Genomic DNA, 19243 nt, shown 5'->3' with positions numbered 1-19243 from the left:
TCATCAATCAGAGTGGATCTAGCAGCCGTTACTTCCACGAATGTCACTGGCCAGCTATGCAGACTGGAGGTGAGTAATAATGTACGTTTATTTTTGTAACACTTGTCTCACAGCTGCAAATCCGCGCTGAACTTGAGGCATCTTGTTTACCACAGTTGCTTTTGACTTTTTTTCATTGTTCCGGTTCGTTTACAAAAAAAAAAGAGAAAAAAAAAAGAACGCTGAAGTGCAGGCCGAAGATGTTAGTGACACATAGGCCTGCCCACCGGTAGGGAGTAGAAAACAAACATTGGCAGTAAACAAACGTTGACACATCCGCCGCGGTAGCTTAGTGACAACGGCCAGAAAAAGTATTGAGCGTTGCGCTGTTGAGGTCCAGGGTTCGATCTCTGCAGTGGCGGCGGGATTTAGATTGGGGCGGAATGTAAAATTAAGCGCTCGTTCATTTATATCTATGTGCACGTTAAAGAGCTCCAGGTGGTCAAAATTAATCCAGAGTCCCACTCTACGACGTGCCTCATATCAGATCACGATTTTGACCCGTAACGCCCGGGAACTTCTTTAATTTTTTTTACGTTTAGAGTTATACAATAGCATAAGCCATGAGATTCGAACCACAGAGTAAATACAGAATTATCGTACTAGGGGCAAATTACATTAGTACGCATACAGCCTAAAATAAAACCTAAAAGCAAAACCAGAGTAAATACATAGGTACATGGAGCAAAAGTTCATAAAATTGATCAATGCGAAAAGAAAAAGAACCTACAAGATCAAAATCTACGAAAGAGAAAGCACCCCTTTTTGGAGACATCAGTGGATTGCGGTGGTGAATAATCTGTTAGAAGTGCGTAAATGACACGTTTAAGCTGCGCTTCTGACTGGCTTTGTTGAGCTAGGTGTAGTATATCACGGTTCAAATGCCATAATTTAGGTATTTATTAATTTAGGTACATTAACTGAGGTATTATAAGGTATTATCAAGTACGCGTGCTCTAAACTTGATAGTGATATTGACAGAAATGGTAATATGCGTGTGTTATAACCTAGTGTGTCTCAAAATCCGGTTTGCTGCGTCTAAGAAGGGTGCGGATGTACATAGGCAACTTTACTCGTATTATTTTGTACATTTGTTTAACTCTAAGTAGCTGAAACTGGGAAAAAGATTCGAGAGCATCATTTGCGATAGCAAATTATAAGGCAACTATACGAAGTGAGGATAGTTTCACTAGCTGTATAATGTGCTGTTAACATTCACTTACTAAGTAGTTTAACAAGCAAGGTGTCACGCGCGCACGAGCAAATTTGAACACACCCCACTCGATGACGGCGGACACTCGCTGTCAAAGCGTTGGCGTGATGAAGCGTGGCAGCGGCGGCGAGCGAACCCCACCCCCCTTCGGTGATTGGCTCTCGCTTCAACGAGAGCCAGGTGCGCGGCAACACAGTGCACACGAAGCCGTCAGCTATCTCGGGTCGGCCAGCCTTCGAACCCATCGTAGATTACCTCCAAGATAGGACGCGCGCGGCCACGCCAAGCGCAGCTGCGGCCGGAGTAGAAGCGGAGACGCACTCCTCTTCCTGGTGCACGCACATCTCCCGGCACTCGCCCCCCCCCCCCCCCGCCCTCCCCTGCGCGAGCGCGAATAGTTGGCATTTACCCACCCCGACTTCTTACCTTGCGTGCGCGAGGAGACGCCGCCGCCGCGATCTTATGGCATTTGGATTTTATACGTAACCTCACGGCGACGCCGACGCCGGAGGCGGAAATTCGCCTGGAGTCTCCATATAACCCATACAGCATAACGCGCGCGGCCGCGATATTATGGCACTTGGATTTTAAACGGAACCTCACGGCGACGGCGACGCCGAAGGAGGAATTTCGCCTGGAGTGTCCATATAACCTACAGTATTTATTTTATTTATTTATTTATTTACAGTACCCTCAGGGCCCAGAAGGGCGTTACAGAGGGGGTGGGTACAATAAACAATAAAAAAACAACACATTCAAACAATTACTAGTGTCATATAGTCCCTTAGAAACAGTACTGAGGGACTATGGTAGTATTTAGAGTGATAAAATCAAAATATAATCAGTTATTGCAATTTTGAAAGATGATGCCTCCTCGATGCAGGTGATGGAAGGGGGAAGGCGGTTCCACTCGGCACTGGTTTTTGGCAGAAATGAATCGGAGAAAACATTGGTGCGACAGAAAGGAATGAAAACTTTAAACCGGTGATCAAGACGCGACGACATGTACGAAGGTTCTGAAATGAATTCTTGCTTACGTGAGTTATTTTGGCAAAGGATTTTTTGAAAAAGGCAGAGACGAGAAATATTTCTTCGAAGCTGCAAATTAATAAGGCCAAGGTTTGACTTCATTAAAGAAACGCTAGCTGTGCGGGTATAATTTGAAAGGGTGAAAGGTGCTGACCTGTTCTGAACTGACTCAATGGTGTCCGCTAATGTTTTTTGACCAGGGTCCCAGACAGATGACGCATACTCTAGCTTCGGTCCAATTAGTGTGTTGTAGAACAGTAACTTTTGTAGAACAGTATAACGCGCGCGGTCACAATATTATGGCACTTGGATTTTATACGGAACCTCACGGCGACGCCGACGGCGCAAATTCGTCTGGAGTGTCCATATAATTGGTATCGCAGTAAGAAGATATACCACTCACAAAACCGAAACAGTACACCATGCAGGAAGAACACTGCGGAGCAGAGAGGTGTACTGCCAGGGACAAAAGTGTGTGGACCGCACGGGAAGCGCGAACACGAAAATATCGTCGGATTAAGCACGCGCAACCAGGAACCGAGTTATACACTACGATTGGCGAGCGAGAAAAATTATTTGGCACTTCTCAGTCGAAAGTTGCACGCGTAAGCCACGGCGAAATTCAGTGTTTTATCCGTGACCGCAGTCACGCCCGTGACACCAGCGGTATTCGTATTCTTCTCCGAGGCGAGGTTTAAATGCCGACAAGATTAGGTCAGGGTCAGACTACTGCGGGAAAAAACTTCTTACGTTTATTTAAATGAAAGGTTATAACTATGGCTTAACACTGAGAAAGTCAGAAACGTTTCGTCTCTTTCAAGTCATAGTCCCGTCTATAGTTAACCTTTCAGTAAACAAATGTAAGATGTTGTATTCCCATTGTATAACCCTGACCTTCAGCTGCACTTCAGAGTGTCATTAATATTATACTTCGAAATATCCTTCCACAGGCGCACAACTTTTCCTAAAGTATTGGTTTCGTGCTCATCATTAGATGGCATTAGCATGTGTTATCTATCACACGGAAACATCAGTCGGGGCTAAATCCCAGCGTTTTGGTGACAGTAGTAATCCTCCATCTGAAAATGGCGTTCGGTATACTGTCAATCACTCTGTCCTTTTAAACTCTTTTTTTTTTATTTATTGCGTTCCACCGCGCGGGCCCTGCGGCTATGGTGTTGCGCTGTATGGGCACGAGATCGCAGGTTGGATTTCGGCCGCGCAATTCTCAGAGGCGAAATTCACAAGATTGTGCAGGAATCAAAGACAATGACTGGTAATGTGACCGAACAGCCGAACTCTTCCAGAAAGCTATTCGCTTTGTTAAAGGAATGAAACGCTTGAAGCCGTATATTTGTTGCAGTGAGGCTATTTGGGTATAGCATCTGTTGTTTCGTTGCGTAATTCCGCAGAGAACAGAGCCGTTAACCAGCGCATGGTTGTATAGGTGGCTATACGAGGGGCGTTCATAAAGTTCGTATTATTGGCATGAAAAAAAAAAGAGACACAAAGACACGAAATTTTATTGAAAGTTTGTTCCTTTCTCTGCATAATCTCCACCCAAAGTCACGCACTTCTGCCAACGATGCATGAGCTGCCGCAGTCCAGTCGTGTAGAACTCTTCATTTTGAGAGTTAAGGAAGAGCTCGACACTTGAGCGATGACCTCTTCGTCGTCCCGAAAATGTTTCCCGCGCAGTGTGCTCTTCATGCGAGGGAAGAGGAGGAAGTCACTTAGTGCGAGGTCAGGTGAATATGGCGGGTGAGGCAAAATTTCGTAGCCTAAGGAGGCTGAATGCGTCGCCGTCACATGCGGTGAGTGAGCAGGCGCATTGTCATGGAGCAGACGGACGCCTTTCGTGAGCTTTCCTCTAGCGCTTCTCCTTGAGAGCACCTCGCAATAGTACTTTGCTGTAATAGTTTGGCCTTTGCTGGCGTAATCCATGAGAAGAGCACCACGGCAGTCCCAGAAGACGCTGAGCATGATCTTGCTTGATGACGGCACAACCTTGGCCTTTTTTGGCGTGGGTGAGTTTCCGCTGTTCCTTTGTTTGCTTTGAAGTTTAGTTTCACGGTCATAACTGTGCACCCAAGACTCATCCATGCGTTATCAGGCGTTCAAAAAACTCGTCAGGGTCACTCTCACAAAGCTTCAACATTTTTGCGGCTGCTTCCTTCCGCAAGTCTTTTTGCACTGGCGTCAGCAAACACGGAACCCAGCGCGCGGCAACTTTCGTCATATACAGGTTGTTGTGAAGTATGCTGTGCACAGAGCCTGCACTCATGTTAACCTGTCCTATTAATTCTTCAACAGTTATCCGCCGGTCAGCGAGTACGAGAGCCTCCACTTGCGCAGCAACTTGTGGTTCATCATCGAGCGAAGAGCGGCCACTTCGTTCTGCGTCGTTCTGCATAGTCCAGGCTTGTTTGACCGCACTGAAATCGTCTGCGCCATTTGACAACAGTGTCATAGGCTGGGGCATTGTCACCGTACACCGCCACCAGCTCGGCATGAATTGTCTTGGCATCTTGTTCCTTCAAATACAGAAAGCAGATCACTGCACGTGCTTCGACTTTCCTGATGAGTGCTGCCATTTTTGTGTTGGCCCCCTAGCGGTGTTGCGCGGTATTTTAAAGAACATTAATTTTATACTACGCTAAAACTAGACAGACGCACACTCATTTTGATGTATATTGTGCACGCCTTTTCTAAATGTGTCGCACTGATAATACGAACTTTATCAACGCCCCTCGTACATATAAGCCAATTCGTCATATATGTACTGTAGATTTTTTGCGGCGCAAGAACTTGGGAGACGCTTAAGCTTCGCCTTTAAGAGTATAGAACGCGATAGCATTCAAAGGTCCCTGACTGCTTTTCACGTTTCCCAGCAACTGCAGCTTATGCAACCGTAATCTTTACCGGAAAACGCTATGCACGAAGGCGAGCTTTCGGTTTCTTTTTTCCCCGCACGGCCGGCGCCACCGCTGCCACGGATGCGAGCGCCATCTGGTGGTGCTGCAAGGAACCGAGCGGTGCGCGCCGCTCTGTGATTGGTAGAAAGTTTTCGCTCATGGTCAACGCTGGATTTTCTGCGAAGGGGGCCCTTAAAACTCTCGCTTTAAGATATTAGCAAATGAAAGAAACGGATTGAAAGAGCGCGCCAACTAACCCAAGATCATACTTTACTGATTGTCATATGTGCGTTGTCTCCTGTGGCCGTGCATGAGAGCCGGTGTGGAAGGCGACTGCTGCCATCCTCCTTTCCCGCCGCCACCACAGGGGCGGAAGGCGGCGTCAGAAAAGTAGCGATGTCCTTCCCGAGCACTCCATGCCACTAGGGAGCCTACATGCAACGGCGTTGCATGTAGGGTCCCTACATGCCACAGCAAGTGAACGCCACCTCGCGTTGGGCTACGGACGCGCGCTCCGCAACTCGGTGGCGTTGGAGCACGAGCCCTAATTTGCATGTCGGCTCTTTGTATCGGCGGTGAAAGTCCGACCACCACAAAAACGGGCAAAATGATGAAAGAAAGCTATTATCTTTAAAAAGCTCGTGCATGTCATGCGTTCGCTGCGTGTATTTAGTGAGTCGGTCAAAACTATAATCTAGAATCTTCCACTACAGGGCGTCCCTTATTACTCATTGCGCAATTTCGAGACGTGGAACTCCACAATTTAGGTATACTTGTGCGAAAATTTTCCACATGTTTTCATCTAATATTAGTGGTCGTCAGCAGAAGGTATATAGTGATAGACGGCATTTTGCCTCCTATTGTGTTTCAGTGCACCAGCTGTTGCTCAAGAGTCTATTCTTGGCTTGTTTTCAATTTACGTAAACGATATCCTCCCGGTGACCTTGGAACACCAGAGGCCTCTATGGTAATATATTATAGATATTAGCAACGATAAACGTCATTGTATGACAGAATTATGCATGGGAGACTCGCGCTATCTTCCTCAGCTAACTATATATTCACAGAATGCCGCACAATGCCGGAATACCGCTGGGCCAAGTTGACGTCATTCGCGGCTTTGCCGCCGATACAGGCGAGATATGGCGGGCTTTGAAAATGTCACGCGGGTGCCGGCTCGGCGGGGAGCGCGATTCACGTGGTTGCAGATGACGCCTGCCGTTTTTGTTGTGAAGCGTCATTTGCGCAGAGTTTGCAAGCAAGTGCGGTCGTCTTCTTCTTCGTCCTGGCGCATTTCGTGGCCATTCATCGTGCGGGACGCTAGAACATTGTCATCCCCAGAAATCTGGCAGGTTCCGAAGGTGAGGTGCCCTAAGTTTACCGAAATTTATTTATTTATTTATTTATTTATTTATTTATTTATTTATTTATTATTTATTTATTTATTTATTTATTTATTTATTTATTTATTAGCAAGGCGCTGATGACGCGTCCGAAGCACACGCCACTATTCTTCGCTACAACTTAATAATATTACAAGCTTCATTGCGCACAGGAAGGGAAAAGAAAAAGTCTCAGTTTCGCCCGAAAGGCGAAGCATCGATTGCGATAGCAAATTAGTGGACGTGGCTTTTCGAAGTAAGGATAGCAGTTTTATCTGCCATATAAACTTGTAAACATAGGCATACTAACTAAATTAACAAGCACAGTGTCACGCGCGCGAATCTTGAAAGCCACCTGCGGCGGAGACAGAGTCCGCCCTGCGCTGTGTTTTCACGGCTTAGTTTCCGTTGATGCGAGCGTGGCACGAAGGTCAATTCGCTGGCTGCTGCTGCCGCGCTTGCTCACTCCAGCGTTTTGACAGCGAGTTTCCGTGGTCACCGAGTGAGATGCCTTCATGTTTGCTTGTGCGCGCCTGACACATGCTTGTTAATTTAGTTCGTATGCGTATGTTTACAAGTTTATACGGCCGATAAATCTACTATACTTACTTCGTACAGCTGTCCACTAATTTGCTGTCGCAATCGATGCTTCGCCTTTGGGGCGAAACTGCGACTTTATTAGTATTTTATTCCTCTCCACTCCAAACTTGCAGGCACGATGGGCCCACCGATGATGGCTCCGCTTTCAATCGCTGTCGCTGCAGTGATGGTATCTTCAGGAGCCAACGCTCAAAACAGTAAGCACAAATTGTTCGTTCCTCGCTGGACCGGTATTAAGACGTTCATATCTCGATTCATCGGACGTGAAACCGTGCATGACGTCAAGAGAATTAAGACTCGTTGCGCCGTTTCTCTTTCAGTCAACGTATAGCAATCGGGTCATTTCGATGCTCATCTTGATTGCATTACATTGTGATTTTTGTTCACTGGCAGTCTTTCGCGGCCTGCTCCTTCGTGGTTGGCCACTAAGTGGTGACCAAACCTGGAACGGACAGACCGACATCGGCCTTAATTAATCAAGGCCGATGTGCAATTAATTAATTGCACGAAACTAGCGCTATAGGCCAAGGTGACTAGAATGCAAAGATGGACAAATATTTTTTCACCTGCTTCCTACGCAAATGTTATCAATGCCATCTGGCACACCAGAAACAGTGTATGTTGCGTTTTACCTTCGCAGCTTACTAGTGCTCTCATTATGCTCTAATTTTGTTTCGTTGGGTACCTATAGGGTAGGTTTCACATTCCCTTTACTTGTATTTACCCGTCACTGAATTGCATAGTTCGCGCATTTCTTTGAAATGCTGACTGTGCTGACTGCGCCAACTGTATACGTTTTTTTTTTTTCTAATGCTCATTCATGTATGTGATGTATACTACGATCGTGTCTATATATATATAATATTTTGGCTATGAGGTACTGGAACTAGCGCTAATTATTAAAACAATTAAATAAAAAGAAACGCATGCAAACGGCAGACTTGTGCAACCTTACCGAATCACAGTCCGATTTTTAGCGAAGCCCGTTCTTTTGAGTTGTACTAATCGTGCCCGTAATGAAACCACACAGTTTAAATATTTGCTCATTGATTGATTGATTTATCTATCTGTCTATCTATTTATTTATCTCTTCATTTATTTATTAGCGAAGGTTTCATTGGCGCAAGCAGGACAGAAAAAAAAGTACACTGATTTATATTTTAACCATACCTAACAAATGTAAATCAGACTAGAACAGACATATACAATGTCATAAACTCATCAAATATATGTAATTTCTGTCGATTCAATGCTACTTTTTAAGAATGCAGGGGAACGTTCGTTCTATTCTGTCAATGTCCAAGGTAAGAAAGAATAATGAAACACGTCAATGCTTGCGCCGTGCGGAGTAGGAGAGTGGCGCATGCCTATAATTCGTGATTCAGATTTCCAACGGTCTCGAATAAGTGGCGGGGCTTATGGCTAATTTATCAATTTTAGTAAAATGGGAGGCTTCAGACGCTGAACCACGCGCCGACCTATAGTAAAATTTACATTTCAGGCGTTTTCATAATATCTGTTGGGGAATCTATAGTGGACCTGTATTTCGGATACAATTAAGGTAGCTTTCCGTGGAAGCATTTCCAATGCATCTATGCGTTTTACTGGGATAGCAATTATATGGACACTCCAGGCGCATTTCTGCCGTCGGCGTCGCTATCGTCGTCGGTATGAGGTTCCGTATAAAGTCCACGGGCGACCGCGCGCGCCCGCCGGGTCGAAAGGCTCAAAGAGGAAGGAGGCCGCGTACTACGCCGCGTGCTCGCGCCCAGGCGGCGGTATCTTGAAATCCATCTGCAGCGGGGGCGGAGTCCTGCCTCCCTGCGCTGTGTTTTCGCGGCTTAGCTCGCGTTGATGCGAGCAGCGGGACGAAGGTCAATTTACTCGCAGCTGCTGTCACGCTTACTCACTACAGCGTTTTGACAGCGCGTTTCTGCGGTCATCGACTGATGTATACGTTCATGTTTGCTTGTGCGCGCGTGACACCATGCTTGTTAATGTAGTTAGTATGTCTATATGTTTACAAGTTTATATGGCCAATAAAACTACTATCTTGCTATCGCAATCGATGCTTCGCCTTTTGGGCGAAACTGCGCCTTTCTTCCGGTTTTTTTTTTTATTTTTATTTTTTTAGGTACGGATCCCGCGTCGTGTAGACGTGCTCAAAGATGATGGGCCTAAGAAGTGCTCTGAAAGCAAATAGTTTGGTTTCAGGGGGGAGGCTGTGCGTTCTGAAGTTTGTGTCACACAAAACAGAGCTTAAGAAATTATGATATAAAACGCTTGCTATTTGCCAATCTAAGCTTAAGTTACTTGTTATTGTAACTCCAAGTTATTTGCACTCAGTCCTCTAAGCAGTTGAGGCGGAAGATTGTGCGAAAAACGAAGGCTTGTTTATTTTCTAGTGACTCTCGTGAACACTGTCTTGGTCCCAAGCGAATGTTTGTGAATGTGAATGTTACCAGCGAGTCTCACCAGTAAAATTAGCTGATCGTCGCGATTGCGAATTTCGCTTAACAATATACGAGTGTCATGCATCTTATCGACGCGGCTTTGGTTACTATGTCAACGATATCGGGTATATAGATAAAAATATAGCAGTAGGCATAAAACACTACCCTAGGGAACACCATAAGTAAAAGGCAGTAAACTTTAAGAGCAGTTTCGTATGCATACAAATTATTGTATACAAATAATAACCATATAAAATATGGTTATTGAGGTACGCGGAAATCTATTTCATCATGAACGTTGGCAGACCTCTAAACAGGAGTTGGAGGATGAGTACAGCATGGGAAACGATTTATCAATCCATGCTAAAATCAAATAAAATTGCATCAAATTGACCTTTCTTCTTTAGAACGTTTATGAGAAAAGCATATGCATTCGTATGCATATGCTTTCGTATGCATATGAACATGAACAACAATACTGCTTAAGCTGCAACATTAGGTAAACAATAGATACAAGATGGAAACTACTGCATTATGTAACCAAATGAACTAAAGAAACGAATGATAACAAGGATTATGCAAAAAGCGCATACAAGTCATTTCTCGAAAGTACATGCAAATCCTCTATCGTGAGGTGGAATTTATTTAAAAGATGTGGGACGCTTGACTGCACCATCTGAAATCCACAGTTGATGCGAGATATTGGCACATTTCAAAGTTCTGTGCGCCTCAATGAGCGTAAAGAAGCGTTTTTTGCAAGTTTGATAATGCTCTCAGATAGTGTGTGTCCTTACGTATTTCACATTCAAGGCTGGATAGCAACTTAAAATCGTACAAATTGTGTAATTTCAAAATTTTGAGTTTAGTATACAACGGAGTTGTGTGTGCATCATATGGCTGCTTTGCAATCGCTCGGACAGCATTTTTTTTTTCATTTAATTAGCTTATACAGAGCTTTCTTAGTGCCATTTCCCCATACGATATGACATTTAAAATTAAGAAATTAAGAAATAAAACGCCAGTGTAAAGAGTTGTGACGTTGCCTACAGCATGGGTGAGCGAGAGCACGTGCGCGGGCGCGCGCGTATTCCATAAATGAAATTGGCAAAATTATAGAATTTCATTAAGCGGTTCCCAAGAGCTTCGCTTCATGTCCCGAATTGTGGATTGGGTCTGTATAATTTTTTTTTCAGATGAACTATCCCGAGACTCATGCTTTCAGGTGCGCTTTCCCGATCTGATGGATATAAGCGGGGTAAGCTATATTATTAGAGTACATTCGTACGTAAATGAACTGACTTTAAGTACTGATGAAAGAGGCGTTTTCCGGGTTACGTGGAAAGTAAGGTGTCGCCTACGTTCTAGCATATTCGCACACCACGAATCTAATCAGATGCATTTTTTTCTGCTTTTGAGTGAAACGTCTTTCAGTTGGGTACTATAGTTTAAACCACATGTAACGAAAACATGCTATGTACTATTACCGCGTATATCTTTGCAACCGCATATACTACCCACGCGACTTAACTTACTTTGACATCGTTTCGGGGAGGAAAGAAGCCCCGACTCGATCAGGCATGTGTCACGCCACGAATGACGCAATCAGAGCTAAATTTAGATTCTCCATGGGCGTCTAGAGCGGCATATAGCCCCGCAGCACATTTGTCAATCCGAGCCGGAGTTCGACCCGTTTGAGAGAGCTTATTCAGCCACAGTAGGTATAATCCATCAAACTCAAACGTGAGCTCACCAGGACTTTAAAGGCCTACAAGTGTGTAATCTTTTGCAGACATTGAACGCTTGTTCGGCTATGGAGACCCTGCGTTCGATACGTCAAGAAATGGCATGAAGAGACTTGGGCAGCAAGACGTAAAGATATCCAACCACTTTGACCAAGGCTCGAAACGCGTCTGTGGCGATAAATCAATGAGATTATCAAAGCCAACGAGTTCAGTCACTTGCTGTAAATGTTCGTCAGAGCCGCCACCGTAGCGGGTTCGACCTCGGCTGTGGCGGCGGCAATTCGATGTAGACGAAGTGCAAACACACTCGCATTACTTAGATTTAGATGCTCGTTAAAGAACCCCAACCCGCCGCGGTGGCTTAGCGGCTATAATGTTTCGCTGTTAAGCACGAGGTCGCGGGATCGCATCCCGGCCGCGGCGGCCGCATTTCGATGGGGCGAAATGCAAAAACGCCCGTGTCCCGCGCATTGGGGTCACGTTAAAGATCCCCTGGTGGTCAAAATTAATCCGGAGCCCCCCACTACGTCGTGCCTCATAATCAAATCGTGGTTTTGGCACGTAAGACCCCAGAATTAAATTCGAAGAACCCCAGGTGGACGAATTTCATCCCCCGCTACGGCGTGCCTCCATGAGATCGTTGTTTAGGCATGTAAAGTTTCATAATTCAACTTTGATCTTTGTCAACAAATGCAGAAGTTCTTTAACGTGGCACGCATGTCTAAATAATCAGCGTGCGTGAGAACGCCGTTCGATTTCCTTTCTATTTCCTCCCACACAGTGCTTGGGCAACGTGCTGGACATGTGTGGGAAAAGCAGAGTAAGTTTTCTTTCTGTTTTGCTATTTACAGCGACGCTGTCTACGACTAGAGTTCTATGCATTTTTCGTGTCCGTCAACAGATCTGCGTGTGCAAAAACTCAGCTCCCAAATTTGATGCAAAATCGCTTCATTCTATGGAGAAGCTTATACGACCTCATCACTTGGATATGCACTTTCAGTAGATTAGTTATCAATAGGCGCCATTTTCAAAATCAGTAAACTCTCAGGTAGATAATTAAGGTTTTTTTTAAAGATTTGCCGCTCTTCGACCCATGTCAGCCATGTGTACGCTCGCACTGCCCTCCCTTTGTCGTCGTTCCTAGCGCTTGCGTGCCTAATTTCCTTCTGCTCTCCCGACGTGGTGGTCACGTCGCGCGTGCATACTTTCCGCCAGGTGTTTTTTTTTTTTTTGTATCTATACAATCTCAGAAATTATTCTCGGACATGCTGTAATGAGTTTCACGCATAAACCTCAGGAACGGCGCAAGATGCGCGCTCGCACTTTTATCATCTAACTTTCTCTTTTTTTTTTTTTTTGCCTGGCCCGAGGTGTCGCGTATGTCGGTATCTCGTCCAAACAATGCTCTGCCCACTTTATCACCATCAGCCGACCGTAAGCAGTGAATGATAAGAAAGAAATATATTCCATCGAAATACATCCTTACAATACACCGGCCCCGATTTAATCACGTTCCGTTGGGTCTAAGGGTAACACTTTAGTGAGGAAAAAAATTAAAGCAATAGTTGGTACGGCGCCACTTTAGCAATCAGCGCCACTGCATTGCCTCCAATCTTGGAAGCAACGTAATCTCAGAGCTCCGCCGAGGTAGCGCGTGCTATCTTATCTCGGAGGCCATGCGTTTCGAAGGACAGCGCGAAGTTTTGTCATTGTGTTAAAGGGACACTAAAGAGAAATAGTAAAATCAGTTGAGACTTGCAAAGCGTTAAATCAGCACTCTATAATCGTTAATTTTGGGGTAACAGGTTGGCTGATAGAAAATAAAATAAGTACGAAAACCTGCATTTTTATATACATATATCGCTCCTCAACTACGGCGCCGTTACGCCAATGCGACGTCACAGATTTCAAAGCATCTTCTCGTACGTGGCCCGTTCTGGCTCATTACAAGTTCTTGAAACTTTGAAACTTGCTAAGTTCAGTCAGTGGTTCTTTTATAGAACGTAACCTGGTACACGTACCTTTACCAGTAAAACGTTAACTAGCCCGAGCAGACGACGTCAGAATTCGTGACGTCACGGCTAACTGCAGCGAGAACTTCAAGACCGCGTCGCCACCTGTATTTGTTTCTGCATCTTTACTGTCTTACTAAGCCTTTTTTCACGTTATAAGGTTGGCTTTATTTCACACTGCGGTAGCGTAATTTACCAATGCAGCTCAAACATTCTTTTTCTCTTGAGTGTCCTTTTAAACCGTCCATCTTTCTTGCCATTGTAACTTTTATGTTAAGCCATGAATGAACAAGGAAGGTGTTCTGTAAGGGTCCACCTAGTGGACATGTCCATTTCGTCTGCTGTTGAAGTTCTGATTGGGTGGGCTGGACTATACGTCCGCAGCCACCAGGCGCCACCAATCAGCACTTGCAGCAGCAGACGAAATGGACATGTCCACTAGGTGGACTCTTACGGAATATACCTCCACAGGAAGTCCCAATTCAGCTTTTAATATTGGACCTCATGTGTATACCTCTATCTGTAAAAGCTTTTTGTGAAAAATTGATTGATTGATTGATTGATTGATTGATTGAAGCGCCCTTGTGATAGTACCTATCCCAGTCCTGGTTGTTTGTGGTGCACGGCAGAAATGCACGCAAATTAGGTACATTAAGGCAACCTCTGTTAAATCATTCAGAGCGTGCCCCTGATAAATTACTTCTCTAAATACAGTTGTACCACATGCCTCCGTAGCCACACGGGGCGGAAACTTACAGTGCCAAACATGCCTGGCCCGTGAGAAAGACGTACAGTCAACGAAAAAAAGTTTACGGACCAGGGGACCTCCGAAAACGTCCAATTTCCAAGCAGCCTCACAACGAAGCCTAGTATTCGCATTTACATCTTTCATCATCAGCCTATATTTATGTCCACTGCAGGACGAAGGCCTCTCCCTGCGATCTCCAATTACCCCTGTCTTGCGCTAGCATATTCCAACTTGCGCCTGCGAATTTCCTAACTTCATCATCCCACCTGGTTTTCTGCCGTCCTCGACTGCGCTTCCCTTCTCTTGGTATCCATTCTGTAACCCTAATGGTCCATCGGTTATCCATCCTACGCATTACATGGCCTGCCCAGCTCCATTTCTTCCGCTTAATGTCAACTAGAATATCGTCTATCCCCGTTTGTTCTATGATCCACACCGCTCTCTTCCTGTCTCTTAACGTTAGGCCTAACAATTTTCGTTCCATCGCTATTTGTGCGGTCCTTAACAGCTCGAGCTTCTTTGTTAACCTCCAAGTTTCTGCCCCATATGTTAGCACCGGTAGAATGCAATGATTGTACACTTTCCTTTTTAACGACAGTGGTAAGCTACCAGTGAGGATTTGGCAATGCCTGCCGTATACACTCCAACCCAATTTTATTCTTCTGTAAATTTCTTTCTCATGAACAGGGTCCCCTGTGAGTAATTGACCTCGATAAACGTACTCCTTTACAGACTCTAGAGCCTGAGTGGCGATCCTGAATTCTTGTTCCCTTGCCAGGCTATTGAACATTATCTTTGTCTTCTGCATATTCATCTTCAACTCAATTCTTACACTTTCTCGATTAAGGTCCTCAATCATTTGTTGTAATTCGTCTCCATTGTTGCTGAATAGGACAATGTCATCTGCAAATCGAAGGTTGCTGAGATATTCGCTGTCGATCCTCACTCCTAAGCCTTCCCAGTCTAAGAGCTTGAATACTTCTTCTAAGCATGCAGTGAATAGCATTGGAGGGATTGTGTCTCCTTGTCTGACCCCTTTCTTGATAGGTAACTTTCTACTTTTCTTGTGGAGAACCAGGGTAGCTGTGGAATCCTTGTAGATATTTGCTAAGATATTCCCGTATGCCTCCTGTACTCCTTGATTACGCAATACCTTTATGACTGCTGGTATCTCTACTGAATCAAATGCTTTTTCATAATCTATGAAAGCCATATAGAGAGGTTGATTGTACTCCGCAGATTTCTCGATTACCTGATTGATGACATGGATATGATCCATCGTAGAATATCCCTTCCTGAAGCCAGCCTGTTCTCTTGGTTGGCTGAAGTCAAGTGTTGCCCTGATTCTATTGGAAATTATCTTGGTGAATATTTTATATAATACTGAAAGCAAGCTAATGGGTCTGTTTTATTGCGATAGCAATTATATGGACACTTCTATAGATAAAATCTTCGCCGCGCGCCGTATGCCCGAGCGGAAGCGTGCGGGGACGCGCGCTATCACGGAGAGCGAACGCACTCAATCTCCCACGCGCAAGCAAGGAAGCGGGAAGCCAGCGCCGGAGGGAGCGGGGAGGGGGGGGGGGGCGCACTTCTACTCTGCCAACAACCGCGCTCGTCGCTCGCTCGCACCGTCGCTTATCTCCACACGGCTCTGACCTTTATGTGCCGTGCATTCGCCGCTCAGTTTCCGTTGAAGCGATAGACCGCACGTACCTTCGCCCGCTGCTGCGGCGTATGCGCTTGCTGCCAGCGTTTTGACAGTCGTTGTCTGCAGTCATTCAGTGTGATCTATTCATGTTTGTTTGTGCGCGCTCACACCACGCTTGTTCAATCAGTTAGTAATAGTCGGGCCACATTTTCCAACGCACGCTACACATGCAATGCTGCCCGGGTCGGCAGTGCAGCGCTACAGGTGTGTCCCTTCGCACGCGCTGCCCACGGGAAGCGCTTCTCATCAACACCACCGTTTCACACGCGCCTTCTCGTGGTCATCGAGTCTCTCTTCATGTCGGTCTACTTACGCCGCAGCACACCTGCTTACTTAATCAGCTCATGTTTACTACAATTCATATTGCTACCAAAGCCGCTCATCTTACTGCGTATGACATTGCTGTGTTGCTATCGCATTCATTGATTCGCCCTTAGGGCGAAACTGTGACATTTTTTCTTCAATTCTTTAACGTCTCCCTTCTTATGGATAAGTATAATGTTGGCGTTCTTCCAGCTCTCTGGTACACTTGAAGTTGTGAGGCATTGCGTATAAAGAGCCGCAAGCTTTTCAAGCATGATATCTCCTCCATCTTTGATTAAATCTACTGTTATGCCATCTTCTCCAGCCGCTTTTCCCCTGGTCATGTCTTTCAAGGCCCTTCTAACTTCATCGCTAATTATAGAAGGAGCTTCTGTATCCGATTCATCACTATTTCGAATGGAAGTAGCTTGGCTGTTTTGGGAACTGTACATGTCAGTATAGAATTCAACTGCTTTCACTATGTCATCTAAATTGCTGATGATATTACCATGCTTATCTTTAAGTGCATACATCTTGCCTTGTCCTGTGCCGAGCTTTCTTCTTACTGATTTCATGCTGCGTCCATATTTTACGGCTTCCTCAATCTTTCCCACGTTATAATTTCGAATATCCCTTACTTTCTTCTTGTTGATCAGTTTTGACAGGTCCTTGTTTAGGTCCTTTGTTTCTTGGGAGAGCTTCCCTACTGGTTGCCTTGGTGCCTTACCTCCCACTTCAATTGCTGCTTCTGAGATCAGCCTAGTTACGGTTTCATTCATTACCTCTATGTTGTCTTTATCTTCCTGTTCTAAAGCTGCATATTTGTTTGCGAGCACCAGCCTGAATTGGTCTGCTTTCACCCTTACTGCGTCTAGGTTGGCCTGTTTCCTCTTGACTAATTTCACTATTTCTCTCTACTACTACTCTTTCACTCTTCTACTAGTATATGTGAACAATATTGTGATGTTCGGTTTTTCTGACCACTATTGCTGGCTGCTCGGAAATTGGACGTTTTCGGAGTCCCATGGTCCGTAAACTTTTTTGGTTGATGGCGCGTGTGTGGATGCACACTGTTGTTCTCCTCTCTTCGACGTTGAACCTTTGTGCGTTTTTTTTTTTTCGACACAGCGTAGACCGTTAATGCTTTCTTCTTCTTTTTTTTTTTTTTTTTTGCATATAGATTCTCAGCGACAAACTCTTTGCAACAACCTGCCAAAATTAGAGCACATGAGCTACATGCTTCCAACTTATACGGTCTACAAGGACCTCCGGTGCGACGCAGCTTTGGAGCAATGCATATAGTCAAAAGGGTTCACATATAATCCCTTCCCACCAAAACAGGCATCTCTTTTAATTTTTTTTTCGGATATGTCGCATCGATTGCGCGCATAGACGGAGACAGTCGCTTGTTTTGATTCATGAATTTGAGTGTAAAATGCAGACCGCATTGAAAATATGTGAAAGAGTTAATAGATAAGTAAGCTATGTCAGCGTTGATCGAGAAATGCCTCGCTAGCAGTGAACGTATCAGGAAAGAAACTGACTTGCACACTTTCTCTCGCAGCCTTACATTAAACTGGCCTTGGAAAAACTTGCCAACGTAAGTATGCGCTGCTCACTCTAGCATGCGTCTAACGTGCATACAATCCGCGATGCGTTCAGCAGTACAGTCGAACTCGGATATATCGAATCTGAAGGGGATCACAAAAAAGTTCGATATATAGGTAATTCGATATATAATTTTTTTTAATGTGGGCAGCTTGTACTATAGTGATGCAAGGTTGGAGTAAACAGCGGAGCTGGTGATCGACCTAGCTTCTTCCAGGTTTTAATAGGCTTGGCTAAGTCTTGCTAGGAAATGCTAAGTGCTGCTAGGAACGGTATATTCCGAATCGGCTTGCCGCCGACGCGCAGATTCTCACTTGGCCACGCGACGCCCTTCAAGATGAGTGGCTTCTTCTTTGGGTGTCCGGATCTTCTTTGGTCGTCCCATGTCAAGGGTACATGTACTCACCACAGAGTCAACGAAAGTTCTGCCGCCGTCGCGGTGGCTCCGAGCTTTACCTCCCCGGTGACGTCACGGCCGAGCTGCGCCTCCACACTTTCCGGGGCGTGGCTGGTCGAAATCTGCTCGGCTGGTCGATCACCTACTACAGTCATGGACACCGCGCGCGTTCGGCTCGAACGCGGGGAAACGGGGAAACGCGGACGGCGTCGGCAGCAGCTCTGCGCGTTGCCTCGTTGGTGCTGCTACAATTTCTTTCTCTCTCTCTCTCTCTCACTCTCATTTTCTCTTTCTCTCGAGCATAGCGCGCGCCACGCACATGCTCTCCTCCCCTTTCCTTAACGTCCCATGTCAAGGCAACATGCGCACGGCACGGAGAGGAGGCGAAGCACACGCCGCTCCGCGAGGTGGTTGCTAGGCAGCGCGCTGTGACGTCATCGCCAGGAGCAGTTTTTGCTCGCACTACGCGGCGCAATCAAGGGCTTAAACAGCTCCGCTGTTAAAATTTATACAACAATTTTCAAAGGAATTGTTCGCTATACACAATAATTCGTCATACGTGGGTTCGATGTATCAGGGTTCGACTGTATAGCAAACCCCATTGTGCATCGCCAGCCTCATGGCGTGCTCCCAATAATCCGCAACCGACGGGCGCCGTGTCTACATTGGAGCTCGACCACTCGATGCAGACGCCTGTACGCCTCACGTGACGTCACGCCGCACCGGCCGACCGGAGCTGCCGAGTTCTTGTCCGCCGTTCGAGATAAAGGGCGCGTCAGAAATACGGGACCCAAAGTTAGGAGACGTTATAGACGGGGCGTTAACGAAAAATGTTAAGCGTAACGTTAACAGACAGGAAGCGAGCGGTACATGTGGATCAGAGAGCAAACGGGGAAAGCCGTTATTCTAGTTGGCATTCAAAGAAAAAAAAGAAAAGAAAACGGAGATGAGCACGCCATGTGATGCGTAGGGCGGATAACCGGTGGACCATTAGAGTTACAGAATGGGAGCTGTTGCGAAGTCCGAGGGTCCGAGAGGCCACGAAGGTTTCATGTCTGGAGAGGTGCCAGGTACCGGGAGAAGGAGAGGTC

General features: G+C 45.7%; 1 protein-coding gene across 2 annotated transcripts in view; it reads left to right on the top strand.

Annotated features, from left to right (window-relative positions):
- The window catches only part of LOC119452869 (uncharacterized), a 35161-nt gene continuing 15918 nt past the window's right edge, over positions 1-19243 (top strand). Inside the window, exons 1-5 of one of the 2 annotated variants that reach the window (XM_049667350.1) lie at positions 1-69; positions 7292-7375; positions 10825-10886; positions 12155-12193; positions 17712-17747. In XM_049667350.1, coding sequence (XP_049523307.1) covers positions 57-69; positions 7292-7375; positions 10825-10886; positions 12155-12193; positions 17712-17747 — 234 coding nt within the window. In that variant the 5' untranslated portion in view covers positions 1-56. Of the gene's footprint in view, positions 70-6290; positions 6558-7291; positions 7376-10824; positions 10887-12154; positions 12194-17711; positions 17748-19243 lie in introns of those variants that run through there. The other variant, XM_037714820.2, reaches the window with a different exon arrangement.

Source organism: Dermacentor silvarum, chromosome 5 (assembly GCF_013339745.2).
Source record: "Dermacentor silvarum isolate Dsil-2018 chromosome 5, BIME_Dsil_1.4, whole genome shotgun sequence".
NCBI classification, from domain to species: domain Eukaryota; kingdom Metazoa; phylum Arthropoda; class Arachnida; order Ixodida; family Ixodidae; genus Dermacentor; species Dermacentor silvarum.
Note: the sequence above shows the minus strand (reverse complement) of the source record. Positions and strands in the feature narration are given on the sequence as shown.